The 21,488-nt window shown below is 35.0% G+C and overlaps 1 protein-coding gene across 3 annotated transcripts in view; it reads right to left on the reverse strand.

Annotated features, from left to right (window-relative positions):
• Positions 1–21,488, reverse strand: part of DENND1B (DENN domain containing 1B) — a 157,429-nt gene that overhangs the window by 28,771 nt on the left and 107,170 nt on the right. For all 3 annotated transcript variants that reach the window (XM_027666103.1, XM_027666102.1, XM_027666104.1), the window contains 3 exons: positions 15,149–15,274; positions 6,449–6,550; positions 1,206–1,296 (listed from right to left, as the gene is read on the reverse strand). In XM_027666103.1, coding sequence (XP_027521904.1) covers positions 1,206–1,296; positions 6,449–6,550; positions 15,149–15,274 — 319 coding nt within the window. The remainder of the gene's footprint in view (positions 1–1,205; positions 1,297–6,448; positions 6,551–15,148; positions 15,275–21,488) is intronic.

Raw genomic sequence — 21,488 nt, forward strand, 5'->3', positions numbered from 1 at the left:
GCATAAGTTACCCTAAAAAGGCAGGAAAGAAGTAAATCTCTGTATAACTAACCACACTTTAATCATGAAAAAGTCCCACAAATTATGTGCTAGATCTTGGCACAAGACACAGAGGGCAGGAGAAGGCAGTGAAAATCTTGAACAAAAGCAATTATGTACTTTGAGTACAAAAAAGGTGTTTTGCAGGAGGTACAGATGGCTCTGCACCACTTGATAGTTTCTCTGTGGGTGCCCATTCAAAAGTAGTCTTGCAAAGGAGGCTGCCATATGCAACTCTGTGGATTTGCTCATATCACATAACCTCCATTCACTGAGGAAGCTTCTACACTACTTTCAAGATTGACCATAAAACAGTATTTGTGCTGGTCTTGAATATTTTGATCCAATATTTTGATACCATCTTTTATACCTGTGCTGATTTTGGCTGGGGTAGAGTGAACAGCTGTGTGGTGCTTAGTCGCCAGCTGGGGTTAAAACATGACAATACCTCAAATAACAATAGACCTGTACTAAACGTTCAACAGGAAACCTTTCAACAATCCTGTCCAATAATCAGGACTGGATTCAGCGTGCACCCTTCCATATGGGTTACCTAATGTGAAAAGCACTGTAACAATTGTCAGTGAACACAATTGAGGCAAACAACATGAAGAATAATATTGTTGTTTACAGGGAAGGCAAACTTCCATGTCCCTTCTCGGATCATATATAAAAGTTAAAAAAACTTTCCCTTTTTCAGAGGAACACATTTGCTGGAGAAAGCAAATTTCTCTTAACATTTAGGAAATCAGTCTGATTTCTGCACTACAGAAATAAGTAGATATGAAAAAAGAGAAGTGCTCATGGAAAACATAACTATCTAGAAGTTAAGCATCACGAATATGAAACATGTTAAAAATATTTTACACAGAATATATCATATTACATAAACGTGAACACTAGAGTGATATCCCATCCTCTGCTGAAATACAAGAATTATTTTACTGGATTAAACAAACATATCTTCATTTAATATACTGACATAACCAGACACGTAATAGTATGTGTCCCAGCAGTGATTTGTTAACGCCTAAAACCTTTCCAAGAACGAAGGGAAACAATGAAGCAGTAACAAGATTAATGACTTCTAAAATTTACAGGACATCATGAGGAAATCACTTCCCAAAGAAGAAGTGTCAATGAGTACACACAAATTAATTCTGTACCTCCACAAAAGCCTCCTGCTGTGATTTCTTCTTCAAAAACATCAGAGAATCCTCTTCCTGCATTTAATTTTGATAGTCGACCATCAATAAACTGGGGGTGGAAAAAAAAAGGGTTACACTTTGTTTTCTCTTCTACTGCTTTACGGTGTTATAGTTTTAAATGTGTTCATTATAATGGAATATGTATGTTAAAGAAAACATATGGCTTAAGGATAATAAGGCTGCTAGATGGACTTTGCAAGAGCAGATGTAATTATGAGCAGGAGGTATATAAAGTACTTTATATATATCAAGTAAATTATCTATATTTCTATATTTTCCTAATGGCATGAAAAGAAATTAATTATTTCCTTACAAATGGTAACTTTGGATTTGTAATGATACTCATATAAAGGTCACTGAGACAATCCCTGACGTTCTGTTGTGAATTTGTAAGTTTACTTCATCAGAAAAACATAAACCTCCCTGTGGCACCCCTTTCTGGGTAGACATCAGTAGACACAAAGCAGAACTTGTTGTACACAAAAAGTCCCTTTAGAAAAACTGGAAATATTTCACCACACTCAGTTCAAAAAAACAACAGATGATGATGTCCACTTGAGGTCTATGGCAAGCACATGTGTTCCACATGAAAAATGGCCCTACAGAGACAGTAAGTGAGGGGAAATTGTAGCAGGACCGTCCAGTGAACAGCAGAGGAAAGCTGTGGCTTGGCTCCAGAGACGGTGGCAGAAGCAGGATGGATTTGATGGGCAGAGTTCTAGCTGACTTGAAAGGAATTTCACTTAACTCTACAGGAATGCAACACAAAGTGCCAAAAGAAAGCAAGGCCTAATGCCAAGGCAGACCCCTAAGACCCTCTGCACCTGACTGAGCACAGTGCAGCATTGACACCACTGTATTTTTAAGTTCTAATACGCTTTGTCCTTTTGGGTCTTTTTAAGCACTAACCCTTATTTAGGTGCATCTACAGATGCATATTGCAACACTTGTCCTTATGCAGAGGTTACAGCTGCATGACCACGTGGATTTGCATCTACACACACGTTACATACAAAGACTGAAATGATCCAAATGTGTCAGAAAAAGTCAAAATTAGACAATTAATGATTAAACCTCTCAGAAGGGATGAATACATTCTTTTCAAGAATTATCAGGCTCCAAGGAAGTATAACAAGCACATTGTTATAGGTTTAAAATTCTTTCAAGAAGTAACCCCTCCCTTTTTGTTTTGAAAAGGCTAAATCAAGTCTGATAGATAAAGTGAGAAAGCATTTATACAATTATACACAGTTCATCTTCTAGCAAGAATTATGAGTTATGTGCTGGTACTAAACAGTACATAGGAACCAACCAGAATTAATTATTTGGCTCTATCATTTTTTACCACAGATTATCCAAACAGTGTCAGTGCCAATCTGACGCTTGTCAATGAATGGACTAGTGACATGAAAAAACTAATTTCTCAGAGCACAAAAATTCCAGCAGCAAGAATAAGGCAAACACAAAGATGATTTCTCTCTCTTCCTTGTCTAAATTCCTTCTTATTTTTTCATTTTAATTCAAGTTGGCTTTTTTCCAAATAGGTTGGTTCATGGTCAGACCACTGTGGGATCACTGGATTATTTCACAGTAAGAAAAAGAGATAAGAGCACCTTTAGCTACTGCTGTGGAAAAAAAAAAAAACCACAAACAATGACACCCCCTCTCCATCTCAGCCTTTGAACTGTACCACATTATCTCTTTGGGGAAAGTTATGAATTCATTCCATACTATAAACTAGTGCAAGATTTATGGACATACTCATCATTTGGTAAAATCCTATCAACAGAAGACTGGAACACTGACTGAATTTGAGTATTTAATGTAAATACTGACAAAGAGAACTGTTAGCAAAAAGATATTGGAGACATTATTTAAAGGAAATTATAAGTATTAGTAGTGGTAGTAGTAGTTATTACTTTTGAGTAATTTACTGTTAATGGTTGCCCTTAAACTGCTACATGAAAAGAATAGCATGTGGAATTACACATAAAATTTATATCTTTCTCCTTCCATTTTTCAAACCCATACTCTCTTGAAAAATCTGGGCCAGGTAATTCAGGAAAAATTGTCAAATGCAGCATATTTAATCAGGAAATAAGAATATTTAATACATAAATAATAGTTATTTTCTTTTTAAGAAAAATATATAATTAAATATCCTAATAGTTTAAGAATAATGATAACCAGGGTTTTAACATTAAATCTATTCAGGGTAAAAGACAGCTTTACAAAACTGAAGCCAGAAAATTGTAGCAAATTGAACCTCACACACCCCTAATAGCTGTGATCCATTTCAGCATATTTATCATTAATTACTTCTACAAATTCCTGGAAAAATGTATGTTTTCCATAAACAGTTTGGTTTACTCTCTTTCAGAGTTACATAAACAGCCCATTCAACTTCCAAAACATGTGAAGTCATCAACATGATATAAAAGTTAACTCTTTAATTTATAAGTCTGAGAGAATGGTTGGAGGCTGAAAGACAATACAGACATTGTCCCTGCCAAAAATATACTGTCTCAATACTCAGTAAAGACTAAGATGCTGAATATGAGTAATGAAAATAAGATACAGAGATGAACATTATAATACTCGAGGAATAAAACTCAAGTCAAAAACCCCCTAGTTTCAAATCTGCTACATGATGCTAAGAAAACCAGCACATACATCTGGAAGTTAATCTCACTTTATGAATCTATCAAGGTAAAGGAAGCACAGTTGAAGTGTAGAATAACAGTACCATTACTTAAAAACCAAAAATTTTTATAAGTGCTAATCTGTCAGTTTGCCCTTAACAACTTAATGAGGCTTACAAATAGATTTTGGGGGAGAAAAATGCTAAATGAGTAAACGAAAAATACATGAGTTATCAAAACACTGATTCTCACAGGCTCTTTGGCAATTAATTTCCTAGATAAAGGAAATGCAATTAATCTATACCACAGAAAAGACTCTTGCATTTCAAAATACTAGTTAGAGGAAATAAAAGCAGAGTACCTGAACAGTACACCTGAACTTTAGGTTGGATGAGGACTGCCCCAAGAAGGAGATAAGAGCTTGCAATGACAGGAGAAGTGTCAAGATGAGCTGTGGCCATGGTAAAGGTAAGCACTGGGACTGATTCCGTTTACAGGTCAGGTAATGATTTTGGTACAAAAGATTGGCATGTGCTAATATCACTAAACAGAAAGTACATCAAAATGCAATACAAAGTAAAAACAGATGATGTTGAACATGACAATAATCTGAATGGGAGTAACACAATGAATTAATCCCACAATTTATTCTGACAGAGATTTCCTGGTACTTTGGTGAAAATATATTACAACTTCCAAACTTCAAAGAGTGGTTAAATTAGAGGAATTAACATGTTTTAATGTAGGAGACAGAAGATTAAAAACCTACAAAGAAAAAAAGACAGAGGAAGGATTCTATAAAGTGGCACAAACAGAGCTCACTTGTCAGTTATGGTAAAAAAGGTATATTTAAACTACCAACTTTCTGCTTGGTCTAGATTTAAGGCTGCCTCTAAGAACTATTTTCTGCTTAAAAGACCTTCCATAACAGAATAAAATACAGTCTGGCCTCTCTGAACACAAACAACTTTGAAAACAGTTCATTTGTCAGTGGGAAAAACTGGAGAAGAGGCAGCTGGGTTGAGGATTAGCTGAAAAAGTAGGAGTAACCTTTGCAATAAGAACTAGAGGAATGAAAAAAACTTTCTACTACTACTACTACCACCACTATTAAATCATTCACATCATCAAAATTGTTACTATTTCCTAATCCTCTAAAGTATATTATTTCCTTTAGTGGAAATAAAATTAAAACAAGCTATAAACAAACTGTAAACTTATTCTGTTTAATTGAACACTTTAAAATGTAATAGGTAAGTACAGAGCCACACTGACAAGCCCATTCATTTCAGTGGAATAAAACCTATTTCTTACAGCTGGAGATCTTGCTTTAGTACTAGTAGTATGACAACAGTTTAGAAACATTGTTTGTAAGCACCTTTCTATTAAGAAAGTTTCATGCTACCTTATCTCACCAAGATACACAAAATGTAAACAACACTTCAATCTGTGACTTCTTTCCATTTCAGCCCAATCAATCATACTTCAAAAGGTTTCAGATTTCTTATTTCTTATTTTAAAATTTTATTTACATTGTTTATTGTATAATACACCGCAGTAAAACTGAATGAGCCCCACTCTATAAACATATTTTCACAGGACTTCTACAAAGCATCATATCCTTGCACAAATCTTTACTTTAGACATGAGCCTCTGATTAACACCAAATGTTTTTTTGAAAATTAGAAGATTCTATATATAATGAATTTCCCTTATCTATCATGGTAGTATATCTTCAAAAAAGTCCTCCAGATTATTTAAACATGAACTCCTGTGTATCAATCATTTCAGGTATTTGCAGGCAAATATGTACTTTTATGAACCTTCTTATTTCATTCATATTTTCCTTGATTTTTCTAATAATCTAGTAGTAAGTTTAACACCCTTTTGATGCAATTGCAAGACCATGCAATCTCCTGATGAAAAGAGAGAAAAAAGGACTTACAGAATAAAATCAAAGAACAAAAATAATTTTAAAGTCTGTAATCAAACTATAACTATGCTGTGCCAGACATTCAACAACTTGTTCCCTATTAATCCAAAATCTGCATTAACAGATCAGCTAGAATATGTTCAGGCCACCCCTATGGCTAAGGTTTGTAACATTCTCTATGTGCATACTTCAAAGAACCTAGCAAAGAAAATTGCAACTGCAGTATGAATCCAGTTTTTAAATAAAACACCACTGAAGTCCAATTTAAGTAAGCACTATGTTGTTTAAGCTCTTTGGTTGTGAGCCAAGAGAGCTGAAAATGAAGTTCAACCATCAAGCTGGGAGATCCATGGTTTTTCCTGTTTAGATGGGTTTCTGACTGGCTCTGAAGAGATGCTGCACTGGCTCTGCACCCTGGAGTTATTATTTTGTTCAGTTTCATCACTGCTCTTTTTAACTATAAGTGAAGATTTAAAAATACAACAGAAGTGTGATGACTGTACACAAAGTATCTGTACTTATATCTCATGCCAGAGCTTTATAACCTGACAGAAAGGAAAATGTATTTAAATATAGATATGTTTTAAGATAAAATCATTAAACATGGGTCATTTAACCTCTCATACCTGTTTAAACAGTTGAAGATTAACAGCAGTTTCCAAGAACTGCTTAGTTGTACTGGAACGATGTTTCACAAAACTATTCTCACAGAAAGTTATAGGCTCTCCCTAAAAAATTGAAACAGAAAAAGTTAGATGGTAAGTGGAGTATACATATATGTTGATTTATATAAAATTCTCCATCACAAATGTATCTATTTCTTAATAGATACATACAAATATTCCCTTTCAAGAAGTCTTGATAATGTGCATGCAACTAAACAGACCTAGAGGACAACAAAAAAAGCTACAAACAGAAGCTACAAACTTTTTGAAACATTGTTATAAAAAAAGTTTGAACATTAACACTTAATGCAGTAAAATGTATTTTCCCACATGGGAAAAGTGCACAGCCTATAGTCACTAAAAATCCTGCACCAAACCACTTGGATGACGAAAGAGATAAACAAGTATTCATTGAAAAGTCAGTGTTTGTTGGAAAAAAAATGGTTACTGAAAACAACACTCATTCAAAAATAAGAAATGTTAATGAGAGTATTTATAAACAATCAAATTCACTCCTATGTTATTCCCTAATTTCATTTAAAATTTGCTATCTTCACTACACACAGACCACTGGACATTCCTGAGGAGCATTCCCTTCATTTTGTTATGGATTTCATCAAAAAGCCGAAAAGCCTCTAACCCAGATTTACAAAAAATAGGTTAGAAACAACTACCAAGGGTCTCAAAGACAAAACTCGGAATTCAACAAAATGCAACATCTAATTCTACCACAGAAAATTTTACTGCCCAAAAGATACATCTGCAGCGCAGTTCCACAGCAGAATAAGAGATACCTCAGCCATTCAAAAAAAGAAAGATCAAAGACAGCCACTATACTGATCTTTACAACAGCTCTAACTGGCAAGCCACTTTAAAGACAAATTTATTCATGCCCATGATCACCACAGCTTTGTGCTCCTAACCCTGTTTAACTCTGATGGCACATGTCACTCCACGAATTTCCCCACCATTCTGGTGCTTCCAGAACATCACAAAGCATTTTCTCCATGTGACCTGGGTTTGGTGGAGCAGCTCTAAATCATTTTCAAGTGTTCTTTACACCTTACATTTGGTTTCTAAATGGTTCAAGTGTGACCTAAAGAAATGCTGCAGTAGAAACACTGTGATGACATTTTAAAAGTCTTTTCTTATACTATCAAAAACTTCCCTCTTTTTGAGTCTCTCTTTTAAGAGGTCCAGTCCTACTCAGCAAAGTACTTAAGTTCATATTTAACTTGTTTTTAAGTTTTACATCCTTATTTCTTTATGGAACCTCTGATTTTATAAAAGATCTCTCCCTGGAAGAGCTGGAAGCCTTAAATTTAACCCAGCACAACCTTTCCCCTGTCACAGGGTAGCTGGAGTGCTCTGATAGAAACCCACCCCAGTACAATATGCAGCACTGTGTCAGTCAAATTTCCAGGAGAAGTACCCAAGTTACTCCCCTTACTTATCCTGAGATAACTGGTGAACACTGTACACATGCAGGACATGCTGGATCTGCAAAATAGTTGGAAATGTTCGTGGTACTTTAAATAACAGTGCCTTCCTGACCCACTTTGCATTAGCTGTTCTTGAGCTCCTAAAGACTCTTGTCTTAAGAAGATGACTCCAAGCTACTTAGCAAATCAAAGTGCATCAAAACAAATGGAATAGTCTCCAGTGAGACATGGTGGTACGAGACACAGTGCTCCTGAGGGCAGACTCTCTCCTCCGTTCCGTTGCTCTTCCCAAATATTTCAAGGCAGCAAATTAAAACAACTCCTTATATATACATATATACATATATATGTATATATATATATATATATATTTATTGTGTTGTTGCACAAAGAAGCAATTTCTGGAAATATAGAGGCTTTGTGGGAGTGCAGCTCTGACCAGATGATGGTTCATGACATAGTAAAAAACATTAAATTTAGGACTAAAGAGTAAAAATATTTTCATAATATATCATTCAGGAAAATAAAAACTAAGCTCCTGCTTCCCACTGCCACTTCCCCAGTTGTCTGGGAAAGATGAAAGAGTAAAAAGGAGAGGTTGTCTCCCAGCAGGAGAGAAAACAAGCATGCTTGCTCTCCCTTTCACATCAGCCAGGGAAGAGGGAGAAGTCAGATAGTTTTCTGATGGCATTTCTCCTGCCCAAGTCATCTAACAGAACACCAGGATATGGTAGTTCAACACACATTTCTAGTGCATGGGTGTAATGTTTTCCCAAATACTTTCCTTTAATCACTGGATGCTTCAGATACCTGGTAAGCACTCATGCATTGGTGCATCTGTTCCCTTATCAGTACAGTTCAGAGACAGAACAACCAAAGCTATTTCTTTCCTGAAAATGTATTTAGTTCTCTAAAGAGTTCACATCCAAAAACCACCCTTGTTATTTGAACCCGCTGACTGTGAGATTGCTTTAAAAACTGGAGTAGGTTTAAAGCTCCTACCTAATGAGAAAATCTGTTGAAACCTGTAGCAATTCCACACAGAAGTTTTCTTGGGCTATCTGTGCTAACTTTAATGAAACTGAATTAAATAACACAACTCTGAGTTATTTATTTGTTCAAGGCTCTGATCAGCAAAAACGTTTTCTGAATAAAACTTTTACAAATCTTCAAGATTATTACTGTAAACACAAAGCCTCTTGAAGTGCTATTTAACAAGTAAATTATTGAATCAATATAAACAAAAATAGCCCTAGATGCTTTCATATGTAAAGCTTGTGACATTCTTGTTTCTGTAAATACAGTTGACTACCTTTAGAAACTGAGGTTTGGATGAATGCTTCACTGTTATTTAACTACCAGACCATCAACTGGCCCCTGTCGTATTGATCTACAATGTACTTTCAAAACAAGTTCGATCAAAACCCAGTGGGGACTCTATACTGAAAAGTAGACAGCTAATACTCAGACCAAACAATCTATGCCCAAACATGATATCTGTCCTTTTAACAACAGTTGCTATAGAATTTTCTTTCCCTTTCATAGCTTGCCACACACAGCAGGAATTTCTTGCTCTAAGCTACATTCACATTTTAAGTACGGTATTTATACAGACCTCACTGGAACATGAAAACTGAGCTAAACCAGTGTGATCATTTTAAAAGGAAAAATAACCTAGATTAGAAAGTATGTTTGTGCTTTCTAAATCTAGTGATACTTAACTTGAACAAGAAGTACAAATATTTTAATTTTTTATTTGAGACAACATTGCATCGCTCTAGCAAGAGATGACTCATGCCAACTATTAGTTCTATTGCAACAATTAATATCATTTCATATGGCAGCTCTCGCTTATTACATGAGGAAGATAGGGCAGGTAGGTATGGCCATAACTTCGTTGGGTTTTTATAATTTATTTTTTAAAAACACCATAATTTTAAATACCATTTTGGTCTAGATATTAAAATTTCTCTGTTTAAAATCAAGGAAGTACAAAGTTGAAATTTCATCTGCTCTCATGACATTCAGAGATAAAGGCCAAGGAATAAATGAGCATGCACTATGATTCTACTCAGGAAGTTACCATTTACAAACCAATTTCTCCCAAATTTGTAAAGTTTTTGTAATCTGCTAAAAAAGAAAATTATTCAAATATGCTGATATTTCTTATAGTCACAATTATCCCCTACAACAACTCCTATTAATACAATATCTATATTCAAGAAAGGACCACTGCAGTCCTTAAGACAAATAAAACAATAAGGTTTCCAACATGTAAAATAGAAGTCTTATGGAAGTCATAATAAATAGTCATAACTCTGCTTTTTATTCCACTGGTGGTTCTGGATTTATACACAAACTATCTTCTGGCATGTCATTACTCTTGCTTCTGTACTCTGCTGTACTTTCTATACTTCACTCTTGGGAGAAAGGTAAACAAGTCAATGGTCATTTCAAGAGACACCTGTCCTCAAAAGGTTTCATTTTGAAACTCAATTACAATCAATCATTATTTATGCATTCTCAAGTAATTCAGGTGCATTCTGAATCTCAAAATATTTTTATTTCCAATATAACATTTTATTTTATTATTTTGATTTATTGCATGTTGAATGCAATACTTGGCATCTGTTGGACAGTTGATGTCACTACTTAAAACAGTGCCAATATTGGCCCAAAGCACTCCAGTTAGCATTCAATTAAAGTGAGGTCTGACAGGTTGTGCTATCTTCAACATGGAAGTTAGCTTGGCCCCCTGGTGTGATGATGAGACCATGAACTCCTACTGCTGAGCATTTCAGAGCAAGCCATTAGCCTTTGCTCTTCATTTCTTAATTTCTGATGAGTGATGTTACAACCATCATAACTTAAAACAAATCTATTCTGGGTTTATTTCTTTTGTTTTAACATCAAGAGCTTTAAGGACTTTTTCCCCAAAAGAAGTGATCTTTTTCAATGACTTCATCTTTTGTAAGAAAATTCTTGAAAAAAAGCCAACTTTTCAAAGGCAGAAAATAAGTTCCTGTTCCTTATTTTTCGTTTTCTTTTAATACAAGTGTCATAAAGTAATAAGCTGTGTTTATTTGAAGTACATTTGAAGTGTATTCTTCTTGCAATTTTTTCAATAAAAAATGAAATATCACATCTGAATTTCCTTCAGATGTTTGCTGCTTAGAATCATACAACTTTTCTGCTTATTTTTTCTGATGATGTTAAAATTAATTTCTATCATGGTGAACACTTTTAGGTTCACTATTTTTTAACTACTTCTTCATTCTATTATCTGCCTCTCCCTCTCTAGACATGGATTGTGAATATTGCCTTTTTAAGAATTCTTTACATCACATATTGTTTTATTACCTGACAATACTGCATATGACTAATGGAAAAAAATTTACTAGTCTTTCATCAGCAAGGTTTGCCCATGTACATGCAAGGAAGAACATGTAAAGCAAAATAGTTAGGAAAACCCCAATGTTGCACGTATTCTGACAACAACATTACACAAATTGCACAAACTGCCATATTTGTGTCTATGTCCTACCTATGCATGCAATTCTGAAACATGAAATATGCAATATTATCCATGATAAATCCCCAAATGCTGAACTACCTAAAGAAATTAGGAGCAACAAAAGGTTCAAGACCAAGCTGTAAGCATCCAAAGCAAACATAATTTGGATTTGTACATGAATTTACATGATGTAAAAAGCATTTATCCCACAACACTGCTAACTGAAATGCCTCAGCAGGGTTGGACTCTGGTGATCAAAACTGTTTGTGATCACTGATGTTGCACAGTGGCTCCCACTGCAGCTGCTGGCTGGGTGAGAATAACAACACACTGACCGCTTGCCTTTCGGTATTCCAGGGCTCCTTATGGCAAAACAATTCCAATGGCCTCATTGCCACTGCTGGAAATCCCCCTGCAAACAGGCCACGCACATTCCCCTGTCAGAGCATTTCACCCAAAATCTCCAAACTGATTGCAGTTCTCTATGTAAATGAGACCATATAAAACAAAACCATTATAATTCACCATTCCGCTGATAATACTTTTTTTCTGGATTATTTTTTGGTCATAATGACATTGAAGCAATTTTTTCAATCATCCCCACCTACCATGCACGAAGTGGATTCCTCCTGGATTAAACTAAAGCAGAGCTCCAGCTAGTCACAGGTATTCAGCATTCAACACCAACAGAGCCAGAAATGCACACTGTGCACACTATAGCCCACTAGTTGGGCTGCTTTGCCCTGCAGATCCACTCCTATTATGCAATATTTGCTAATGTAAAATGTTCATATTAAATAAACACTCTTGGCAGTTATATCAATTTGACAGATTAATTTAGTATCATGATTAAATCAGAAAAAACCAACAATTTCTACTTTTCTTGGAAACTTTTACTGGATTAAGTTTTTTATTATCATTTAATACACACCGATAATATTATCACCTTTATCTATTACATGTCATATTTCCTGTCTGTATTAGAGTAGTCAGATTTTCCATATGGTCTTTTAGAGTCCCATGAACTCCTTCCAAGACCCCTGAAGATTCCCATTTTCCCTTTCACCAATCATTTTTTTCAATAATTGCTAGACGTTTGTTCAAGACATATTGCTACACTGAGGAGAATCTGTCCTGTGCTGAAAACAAACAGTTGCACAGAATGAGTGTTCAGTGTGATGAACAGCGTTGGGAGTGAAGAGAAGTGTTGGATGAGTACAGACACTATTAAAGCTGTTCTTTACTCAAAGTGAATATTAATGACAGTTGTTTCGTGTTTCAAGTTAAAAATCATACAGGACACATTTGCAAGGAAAACAGTTCACTTGAAAGTATTTTTCACCTTTCCAGCAATCGATAACTATCCAAATACACTATTTTCTTCTTCATCAGGATGTTTGCAATCCTCAAAATGCAACCCCCCTAAAACCTCTCAGTTCTTGATTTTGAAAATACAACAAGCTTATTTATAGCAAAAGGTTTTCAAATCCATATAGAAAATATTTTCATTTTAAGTATTGTCCCTACCATTTTCTCCAAGAATACTACTTGAGTTTTGAGACTCTTGAAATAGTCCTAATACAGTCAGATGTGATTTGATTTTTTGAGCTTCCCAATCCACAAGGCAAAAGGCAAATGTGGAATGAGTTGAACAATCATGAGAAAACTCCTCTTAGTTTCTACTAATCCAAATCTACTAATTCAAATTTTCTTTCAGAATAAAAACTGTGAAATCCTAATTTAGTTAAGATAATGTGAACACAGTACAAAATAAACATTACACTTTTCTTATTTGTTTTTAAATATGCTTTGTCTTTGGACAAGTTTATATCAATCCAGGATAGGCTAGTATTTGCCAGCAGACTTCTGCCTACTAAGATACTCTGAAATAACTTGTCTTTAAAAAAAATAATCAGGTCACAATGGTTTCATAAATATCTTGTCTTATATGCAATCAGTGGAGCCAAAAAAAGATAAATCTGCAAAAGAAAACAATGCAGAAAGACTTCAAAGGTCACTTTGACAAATGTCTGTCAGTCAAATGAGGCATAGTGCAGTACTTCCAATGCAGTACAAATGTAGATATCTCAGATATGCCAACTGCTAAACTGAATAAAATGGAAATCAGTTAAAGGAGAGCTCATTTCAACAGAGATACAAACCAAGATGCTAAAGAACTTGTACATTCAGTTCAACAGTTACCAAAACAATGGACTGACTGAAGCTTATTCCCGGTCAGAACAGAGCTAAGGACATCAACCAGACTGACATCACTCTGTTCACATGTATTGAATGCAGATTAAGACATTTTTTGACTTAACAGCTCTTACTGCTCTTACATGCAGGCTGCCATGAGCCAACATGGACTAGTGTCCTCACCTTTAGACTAGAGAACAAATCAGAGAACCCCTCCTGGAGCAAGGCCACGTAATGCCACACTATCTGTTTTGCTGAAATTATTTATTCTACTGAAACAAGTAAGGAAAGTGTTGAAATCCAGCAATTTTTTAGAACAGGTGCAGCCATTTCAATATGCTATGCAGACTGGCTTTCCATATCATATGAAAACTGCCAAACACAAACACCTGAACTAAACCCTTGAACACACTTCACTTCTGAAGGGGTTACTTTCCATCTCAGTAACAGAGGCCATCCATCAGTGGCACAGACGCCTCGTGTGCAAAATGCTCTTGGCAAAAAAGACCACCTGTAAGAGAATCGTTTGGGTAGCAGGAGGACTGTGCCATACTGTATTTTAATGTTGTCTCCAGTAAAAGGCTCATCTGGAGACCTTTTCCATCAAGGAAAACCACATAGTTCCTTACCCAACAACAGAATGCATCGTGCTCCTTACCCCCAAACAAACATCCACCAGCTATACAAACTTGACTTCTCAAGTGGGGATAATTTTCTTCTATCAAATCTCCATATTTACCTGAATTCATCAGATAAACAAACATTGTAGCCATGGAATCCAATTTAGCCAATGTCATCTCAGTGTATTTTATCAAATGGAACTACTATCAGCAGTTTGCAAGTATCATAGGAAAACAATCTGGAGTGATAGACAAAACAAATCGCTAAGGTTTTTTCTGGTAAATTATTTTATCTCCAAAAGGTTCAATATGTGCCATCCTCATAAACCAGAAATGATGAAAGTCCATAACACATTAATTGACTGAGTACCAGCAAAACATCGGAAAAAAGTTCTGATGGGATGAAATGAGTTTTCATTTCTCCTAAATTCTAAGAGTAATCAAGACAAATCTATAATATGAGAAATGCATGTTTGACTCGTATCTGGTGTTTACTAGGAAATAAGATTCTGGCCTCAAACACAGCAAAGTCTCTGGACTGGTACAGTGAAAAATGATAAGAGTTTGAAAGGCACAGTCTCTTCAGTTCTTCACCACATTAAATCAGGTGAGCTGTGTGTAAGCAGTTTCATGAATACAATCTCATTTTATACTAAATAAGTTACAAAACTGAAACAAATTAGAGAATAGTTGTCTTTGGATGACTATTTATTCTTCAGTACAACTCCTTGTCAGGAGATGGTAGTGTCTTTTATGTCTTTTAAACTGTCAATGTATCCTTAGCATAGGGTAAGATTTAAAACAGGCTGTTTCAGACTAGGATAAAACATTTCATATTTTCCATGCTCTTACAAATTAAAGGAAAAAAGTAATAATGAAGCCATCTTACTGGTCTGTATCTTAGTGCATCTCTGTAGGATCCAAACAGTGCTGCCTGTGCCCGAAGAAAGGCCTTGGCTACTCCATCGCCCGTAGCTGTGGACTGCTTTTTCAGTTTATTTTTCAAGGCCGAGACCTGCATGACAGAGTGGAACAGTTAAATTAACACCTCAGAAATTGGTACAGCGAGGTATGAACCCAATCAGCAGGCAAACCATGGTGTCTACAGGTCAGCCAAAAATTCATCCTCCTCCTTGATAGCTTATCTTTTTAACTGCAAAGAGCACCTGCTGGTCTGTTAATTGAAATGAAAGCAGGGGATGATGGTAGAGTGCTAACGCAAATTGGTTTATGCTCTCTTTTTTTTTTTTTTTTCCAAGGCCTCTTGACATAAATAAGCTTAATTATTTTACAGTAAAATTCATGTGAGCCACTTTTCTGCAGATTTTTTTTCATCAAAACATGTACTTACTTGTTCGAATGAAGACAGTTGGATATGTTCTATTTATGCTATGAAGGTTTATTTTTAAGGACCCTTAATGTTCCCTTACTACCCAGTTTCAGGGAATATCTCTCAAGTCAAATTACTATCTTACATCATTTCTCATGCACCATGGGAGTACCTGCTACCCCTGTCAAACAGTTGAGAAAATTTTGTGTAAATTCAGTGCTATGATGCCTTTAGAATTGTCCTCAAACATAAAACATGTGAAAAGGAAAAAAAAATAAGAACAATAATTAGAAGGTGCATTTACTTGAAAAGGAAAAAAACCCCAAACGTTCTTATTATAGTGGTTCACTTTTTTTTAAGGAGGTCTGTCTTTTTTTAATTGGCAAATGACAACCACTGATTATACAGAATTAGAGAAAAAAAGGGACATTTTAATTTAGATCATCCTTACTTGGACACACTTTGGAGGAAAATCACATAATTCTGGAATTGTTGAAGTATTCCTGAAAGATACGTGGAATTACACCCACAAGTAGTCTATACTCTCCTTATTTCCATCATGAGGGACACCTGGTGATATAAGTCAACCCCAATTATGTAGAATACATGTTTCTATATAAGTTGTATTACAATACACCCAACAGAGCATTATATAAGTCCCTAAACAAAGTAACCTTCAGAGTTACTCTTTAAACAGAACATTATAAATACAAACTTATCACCAAAACAGCTTTCATTCTTTTGGAAATATACGAAAGAATGAGTATCTTTTTGTTTCTTTATGCAAGCAGTCCTGACTGCTCTTGTAGATGATGATTGTAATTGAAGTGTCAACCTAATTAACAACTAAACTTTGAATAATGCTAATGAGAACTGAACATGGCATCAGAGAAAAGACCGGCTCTACAGGTGATAAACCTTCACAGTAGTGACATTTTCCAGTGTAAAGTCACAGTTACTGTGATCTGATCAAAGGGAGAGTCCCCCATTGGGTCCAATTATAACTATAGTTTTGAAAAAAAAAATTATTGAGTTACGATGTTCATAATCTATGCAGAAAGGCCTTTACAGTATAGGTCTTTTCCCCATAGCTGTGATCTTTTCAATTTATATCCAAGCTCCACAGATCTAGATAAAAGTTTAGAGCCTGATTCGTTTAGCCCATGGAAAGCATACACCAAGGTTCATTTACGTTTTTTCCTTACAACTCAAAAGGAAAAAAAAAAAAGTACAAGTCTGAGTACAAAAACCAGTTAAGAAGTTCAAGGTTGAAGAAATAAATGCATGTCTTGGTTTTGTGAGTATTTTCTTTTTGGTTCTGTACTCTATGATTATTCTATAGTTATTAAAAATAAGGTTTATTTCGCTCTGGGGAAAATAAATCCATACATCCTGGGTAAAGGAAAATTTGCCCATTGATGTTAGCTTAGTTTGGCTAAAATAAAAGCAGTAACAAGAGGTCAAAAAAAGAACTGTCAACGTTAAAATTTTGTCTCTTTTATGACAAGCAACACATCTTCTAAATATAAAGGAAGGAAAAGGTAGAAAATTCTCTACATTCTTTTAAATCTACATTCTTTTAAATCATACCTTGTGAGTTTAGGGAAATTATGGCAGATGATAAGAGAGGGTAAAAGAAGAAAGGAGGTAAAGATGATGAAGAGTAGAGGCATTACATGACAAAGTGGAGAATGTGAAGGAAAATGGTACTGTCTAATTTTCTCAGTTCTGGCAAGCCCTATGCACCCTACCTTCAGTTTGATTAATAGGATGCTTTTGGCAAAAACATGTTAAAAAGAACAATAGAAAAAACAAATCTCCCGCTTCTCTGCCATACTGGTATGGTATTATTTAGCAATATTAAGAACATCCCAATAGGTTGGCAGCTTGGAGGTGGGTTCTCCAGGCAGATGCACACTTTTGTGCTGCCATTCTGGAGGGAGTTCAAGCCCCAGAAAGGCTATGCTGGAGTTCAAAGAAAGCTCCTCCAATTCCTGCTTCTCTCAGGAGGCAATGCTTAAAGGCAAGAAGAGCTCCATGAGATCATTCTGCAGAAAAACCAGGAGCACAGTGCTCTTAAGAAAAAGCCTGCAGAGATAATGTGAGCCACAATCCTGATTTCCCAGTTGCTCTGACTGGAACCCTGGCTGCAGCATGCTTGAAGTGCCCCTGGGACCTGCCTTGGTTTCCTTCAGGCTGAGGTCAGCAACATGCAAGCAGAGAGACAGTGCTTCCCAGTGCTCATCCCACCCATCAGCCGAGCTGCGCATTTGGGCAGGTTAATGTCAAATTCTCCCAGTTCCATTTAATCAAAGATAGAATGATAAAGTAGTTATTACAGTAAACATAGCAGGTATAGATAAGAGACTGGGTGCTCTGAACTACTTGGAGGACTTGGTGCACAGTAGGATTGTGATTGCTTAGATCCATGCACCTCAAACCAAAGAATTGTGAGACCCCTTTTGGCGACATTATTAATAGCATTTAAAATTTAAAAAAAAATTACAAAATTCTGGCACGAAGCCAAAAAACAGCAAGCAGCTGTATCTGTATCAAAATCTTTTCCTCATATATATTTTAATCCATTTACGTCTCTATGATTAAGAATGTCTTTTTTCTCCCCTTCTTTGCACATCTTAAGCAGAAATAGCCTTTTACAAAGTTTAAAAATAAAGAAATGCAAATAAACAAACCACAGGAGTTAGAATGCTGTTAAAATTTATTTCTGGAAGACACTAGAGATCTGCTTCAGAAAAGGTATTATTAATTTACAATAGAAGCAAACTGTTTTTATCTTATCCTAGCAACAGCTTCTCATCGGAAGGTGACTTCACTGGACTACTGAACACTGCCAATGAAGAGCAATCTGAGTTTAAATCAACAGAATAGCTTTTCAGAGATATAGAAAGTAATGAGATTGATATGTAATTAAGTGTATCTAAAATGTAGAAACATCTTGTGTTGGTCATTAAAACAAAAAGCATCATTTATTTAAATGGTCACCATATGTCCTTTCTAAGATTCCTAAAATAGAACTATCTCAGAAAGAAAGAAACCATGACTAATATCTCTTCAATAACCACATGAATAGAAGAATTACATAAGATTAAAAGGTTAATAATATCACATAACTATTAATCAAAATCTTTATTTCTGCAAAAACTTAAGCACACATATAAATTTAAGCACATATTGAAGTATTAAAAATGTTTGTTGTCTGAGAAATACAGAACCATGCACTAGAGTTCCCAAAGACCACCAGGTCTCTGAAAAAAACACATCCAGGTATACTTCTCTGGTGTCAGCAACAGTTGTTATGTTTTAAACTATTTTTTGATGTTCCCTATGAGATGACACCACTATAAAAGTCAGCCCACTCTCAACAGCAAGAAAGTGAGAGATGGTAGAGAAGAAGAACAAAACAGAAATCTTAACACAAACTAGAATCTCATATTATCTAAATCAGTATTGCTAATGAAAGGGCTTCTATATATTTGATACTATCTACACACACAGGATTTAGGCATTTCAGAGAGCCCTCCAGCATTTAATCACACATTTATTTAGATGAAAACAACCACTTAAATACAAATGTTTTCAATACCAGTTGTACTTTTCAATCTCACATTCTAGCTTCTAAGGCTATATCAAGGCTGAACAGAATTGCAGCTCTAAGAATTTGTTCACAATAAACAGTTGCCTCATAACACTGCAAACACTGCTGACTCCTCTGAGATTCTAAAATATATTAGTAATATTTTTGGCTATTTTCTGATGGAAGTAACACCATAAATTATGCTATTTACATTTTTCCAAAAATATTTTTAGTTGCACTATTATACAGTGACCTTAATTTCTTTAAAATACCATTAATCATCATATTTTCAGAAATAATTTGCACTCCCAGTAATTGCTTTATAAAGTAACCAGTTTGCTACATGAAATACAGCCTATTTCTCAAATGCTACTCTTAGAACAGTAATGTTCATATGCCCAATTTATGGTGTTAAAATCCTCTGACTTTAGGAATCTCAAACTTAAAACTCTAAACCTCAGTTTAGATTCTGTATTGCATCACAGTGTGTACGCACTACACACCACAAAGACTGTGCATCTTTCAACAGCCCTGTAGCTTTTACAGTTGACAACATTTAACAACCGCAGAAGAAGCTAAAAACCTATAAAGTCTATTGTTTTCTGAAGATGATATTTAAAAAGGTTCTGCTCAGTTTATGATTCTAAGACAGTAAGACTTGGTTGCTAAAACTAATGCTGTCAATCCTCCAAGCTGTTTTGGAATTTGAGCAAAGGAACAGTCTTTTTGTCAGAGTTAACTGCAAGCAGGTATTGCAGGATCAAGCCCAAAGTTTATAAATTTCAGTCTATGGCAACAAATGTTCTTTTGCCAACAAATTATTGAAGTGGTGATCTCAGTATTCTTGTATTAGGAAATTTACTCCCACAGAAGTAGCTACTTATTTTCATTTTTTTAAAATTAAAAAATAATAGACAAATTCACAGCGAAACGATGAAATTTAAAAACAAGCATTCTTGTCAGACGAGAGGAAAAAGAGGGGCTTTCCCCCCTCTAAGAAAACAAAGGATTCCTGAAAGTCTTGCCCTGATTTATTCTTCCAATTTTAAATACCTTAGGAGTAGCGGAACTGCTACTGGCATGGTAGTATTTCTAACAGTCAATAAATCTAAAATATTATGTGTGAATATTGGAATGAAGCCATTAAGAAGATTACAGCATGCAACGCAGCAGAGGGTCCTCATGAAAAAAGGACTGGTAATTCAGGACAACTGTGACCACTGACCTTTGCACAGTCAAGACCACTGGTCAGTCTGACAGAATAATAGAGTTCACATGCATAGAAAGTCATCTAGCCTGTAACTATAATTTAAATGCTTAAGTGAATGATTTAAAAATGCCTTTAAATCTCAGTTAATTTATTATATAGTTTATTAGACAATGTCATATAATAATGTTTCTTTCAATCTTAAATTTATCATGAAAAAATTCACAACCAGAGCATTTTAGTAGACATATTACTTATAGGTGGCTAAACTATTAAACAGCTATGCTGTGAGGACATCATCAGGTTTATTGATCAGAAAATAATTACTCTTTTTCCTTTGAACACAAGAAACAGTTCTAGAAAACTCTGAAAATACTGCATTTCTTTTGTTAGGCTGTTAAGCAACCTGGAATCGATTTCTGAAAGGGATAGTAAGACTACAGCTTCTATCACATTTTCAGTTCTTCATTCTACTTAACGTTCTTCAGAGGTATTCATTACATCTTTTTCATCAAAAGTTTCACTGCTTTTGTATGTACACTTATGACGTTTGTCTATATAAGTTAAAATGCTTCGCATATATATCTCTGACATTAGCTTTAATGTTTTAATTCTAACTTATTAATTTGACTCTACACTCCTGTGTCTTACACTTTTTACCCAGGATGTTAGCAGCTGCACTGCCCCTCATGAATGCAGAAGAAAGACAAGCATTTTGTAATCTTAAGAGCCAAACACAGACTTGTGCCTTTTGTCTCTGCTTTTTGTTTCCAGGTTTTCCAACTATAATTTTATATGGATTCCATTAAATTGTTTTAATTAAAGTGCTTTACAGATTGAAGTGGAGTAAGAGATGGGATTATTCAAATTAAAAGCTTCAATATAAAATCCTCAAATTCTGCAAGTATATTTTTCAAAGAACATAGCTGTTCTGTTTTGTTTTATATGAGATATAGAACAAAGTATTTTAAGTTTACTCTATAGTCTGTAGAGTTGTATAATCTACATTAATATTTATAATAATAATATGCATATATTCTGGGAGAGAATATACTTCTAGAAGTATGAACATCTGTATCCCTATTTTCTTCATGCTG

This window comes from Corapipo altera, unplaced genomic scaffold (genome assembly GCF_003945725.1).
Source record: "Corapipo altera isolate COAL_440 unplaced genomic scaffold, ASM394572v1 119, whole genome shotgun sequence".
Taxonomy (NCBI): Eukaryota; Metazoa; Chordata; class Aves; order Passeriformes; family Pipridae; genus Corapipo; species Corapipo altera.